Source organism: Fusarium proliferatum (assembly GCF_900067095.1).
Source record: "Fusarium proliferatum ET1 genome assembly, contig: FPRO_scaffold007, whole genome shotgun sequence".
NCBI lineage: Eukaryota > Fungi > Ascomycota > Sordariomycetes > Hypocreales > Nectriaceae > Fusarium > Fusarium proliferatum.
Genome location: NW_022194796.1, coordinates 2,109,108 through 2,111,398, shown reverse-complemented (window position 1 = coordinate 2,111,398; position 2,291 = coordinate 2,109,108). Strand labels below are relative to the sequence as shown.

The window sequence follows — 2,291 nt, the reverse complement described above, 5'->3', positions numbered from 1 at the left end:
CTTGGAGTCAAGGTCCTAAGCTTTCTTGCCTCCCCTAGCTTGGCAAGATGATGCTGACAGGTCCTCTCTGGGAGCTCGATTGCTTTCCGTAAAGAGTTAACAATCTCATCTGGTCTCGTCTCAACTCAACTCAACTCAACTCTTTACTCATCACTCTAAGCTTCATTCAACGGATCGTACCGCAATCTCAGTCATCGGCTTGAAAGAGGATTCCTTTGCCTTATATCCGAGTCATCATGCTAGAACCTTTCTTACAACCAGTCCCCGTCCCGGAATCACTCCCAGTGCGGGCCAAGCCACGAGCTCGAAAGCCTCATCAACAGGGTCGTGAGTTATCCCCGGATCACTCACGATAAACTTCATTACAGTACCTAGTGCTGATCAAGTACAGCCAAAAAGTTCGAGTTCGTCTCTTCAGACCCAGTGGGTAAACCAGCGCCTGAATCTCGCAAGTTCATTCGCAGCCATGTAATGCGTGGCAAGAATACAAAAAAGTCACCTCCAAGACACCCAATACTGGACGTTAGAGTTGATGCTCTCCCCAGAGCTAATGATGATGTGGAGGAGCTAGATCGCCCTGCACCCCTGGCGATCACTCGCTGCACAGATGCCATGTGGACTGTCGGCCATACGCATGCTCGCCAAGACAGAGCTTGGGTCGAGTCGCCTTCTCTTATGGCGCAACTAGTCAAGCCCCCGCCCGATCTGGATCTTTTCACCTTTGCTACGCCCCTTGATAAAGATTCGAGGTATTATATATATAGATGTAACGTTCCCGCCCATTGGTCCCTGATGAAGCTAATGTGTTGTAGTTCTTACTACCATCAAGGAGACTATGTATCCCGCAGAATGGTGTTTCGATCCTGACGGTGAAAAGGTATGCTGGTTCCGCTGGCTGCTAGAAGATCCAGCCTATTTGCACTGCATCTGTTTTATGGTCAGCGCCTTTCAAGATCTTATCAACATGCAGTCATTACTGGGACGCGGAAAGTATGAGACTGGATGGGGCGGAGAGTTCTCAGCATCAACACGAAATCGTCTTCGGCATACCATCAAACTTTTACAAGAAAGACTGCAAGACCCTGCCAAGCAAATAGAGGATGCGACTACCGCAACCATCATATCGCTGGCTATGATGGCTGATGCTATGGAGGACGCCCAGGCTTTCGAAGCCCACTCGAATGGTCTTCGGCGGATTGTCAAAATGAGAGGTGGTTTACAAGGATATACACATAATCGACAACTACAGATCAAACTCTGCCGGTGAGTTTTACCTCCCATTCCAGTATTAGCTCCCACTAACATCTTGTCAGTGTCGACCTCGGATGGTCCATCAGAAACGGCTGCAAACCCGAAATCTATGACGGCAAGCCAGCATGGGAACCTCTCCTCGAAGCTTTCGGAACCGTAGCCTGCTCCTTCGAGATCCAAGAACCATCTCTGGACTTCATGAACGTCTACTACACCTGGGACTGGAGATTGCAAAACACCTTCAAAGATCTTCGAGACTTCTCCGCCCTAGCCAATAAACACTCACCAAGCTCCAAGAAGCTCAAGCCCGAAGCGTTCCAGGAGATCATGCTGTCAATCCAGTATCGTCTTCTACAGCTTGACTTTTCGCAAGATCCGGCGCCGATACAAGAAGCGCTGCGTATTGGACTACTTGCTTACGAGTCAACCATCTTCTTGCAAATACAGGGCACGAAACTAAAGTCTGATTCTTTCAGTCGACAGTTCCGCGATGCCATTCAGGCAACACCCGTGCAAGGAGAGGCCACCGCCAATATCAAGCTTTGGCTTCTTGTGGTGGGGTCTATCATTGTCTTTGATAGCAGTGAAGATTGGCTTGTGCAGTCGATAAACAGTTTGACTGGACGACAGAGCTGGGAGGAGGTACGGGAGCGCGTGAAGGAGGTTATGTGGATTGATGTCATTCACGATGTGTCTGGCCGGAAGGCCTTTGAAGCGACACAATCATATATATGAAGTGGGAGGGTAGCGGGGCAAAGGTTGCTTATGCAGCACGTTCGTTTCTCGTTCAAACTCAGATATACTATGGGGAACAGAAGCTATGACGAGCTCGGTGCTGTAAAGCAAAGTTGACGACATTCTCTCCGTGAAACAAATGACGGGCCGAGCTGTTACTTCAAAGACACACGTCATGCCCAGCCAAGAGTTGCATAAATACATAAACAAGGAAGGCTTGTTCCCTACCTCATCCTGAGAAAATAACTGAATGACAACAACGTCAAAGAGCTTTCCTCAATTGGTGATTGCTATGGAAACATCAC

The 2,291-nt window shown here is 48.8% G+C and overlaps 1 protein-coding gene across 1 annotated transcript; it reads left to right on the top strand.

Moving 5' to 3' along the window:
• Window positions 1-236: 236 nt before the first annotated feature.
• FPRO_07476 (uncharacterized protein) lies at window positions 237-1,986 on the top strand (the record flags this gene model as incomplete). The annotated part of the gene is made up of 4 exons (XM_031234463.1): window positions 237-327; window positions 392-766; window positions 813-1,263; window positions 1,314-1,986. 4 exons carry the CDS (start codon window positions 237-239, stop codon window positions 1,984-1,986), a joined length of 1,590 nt encoding a protein of 529 aa, XP_031084198.1.
• Window positions 1,987-2,291: the final 305 nt, after the last annotated feature.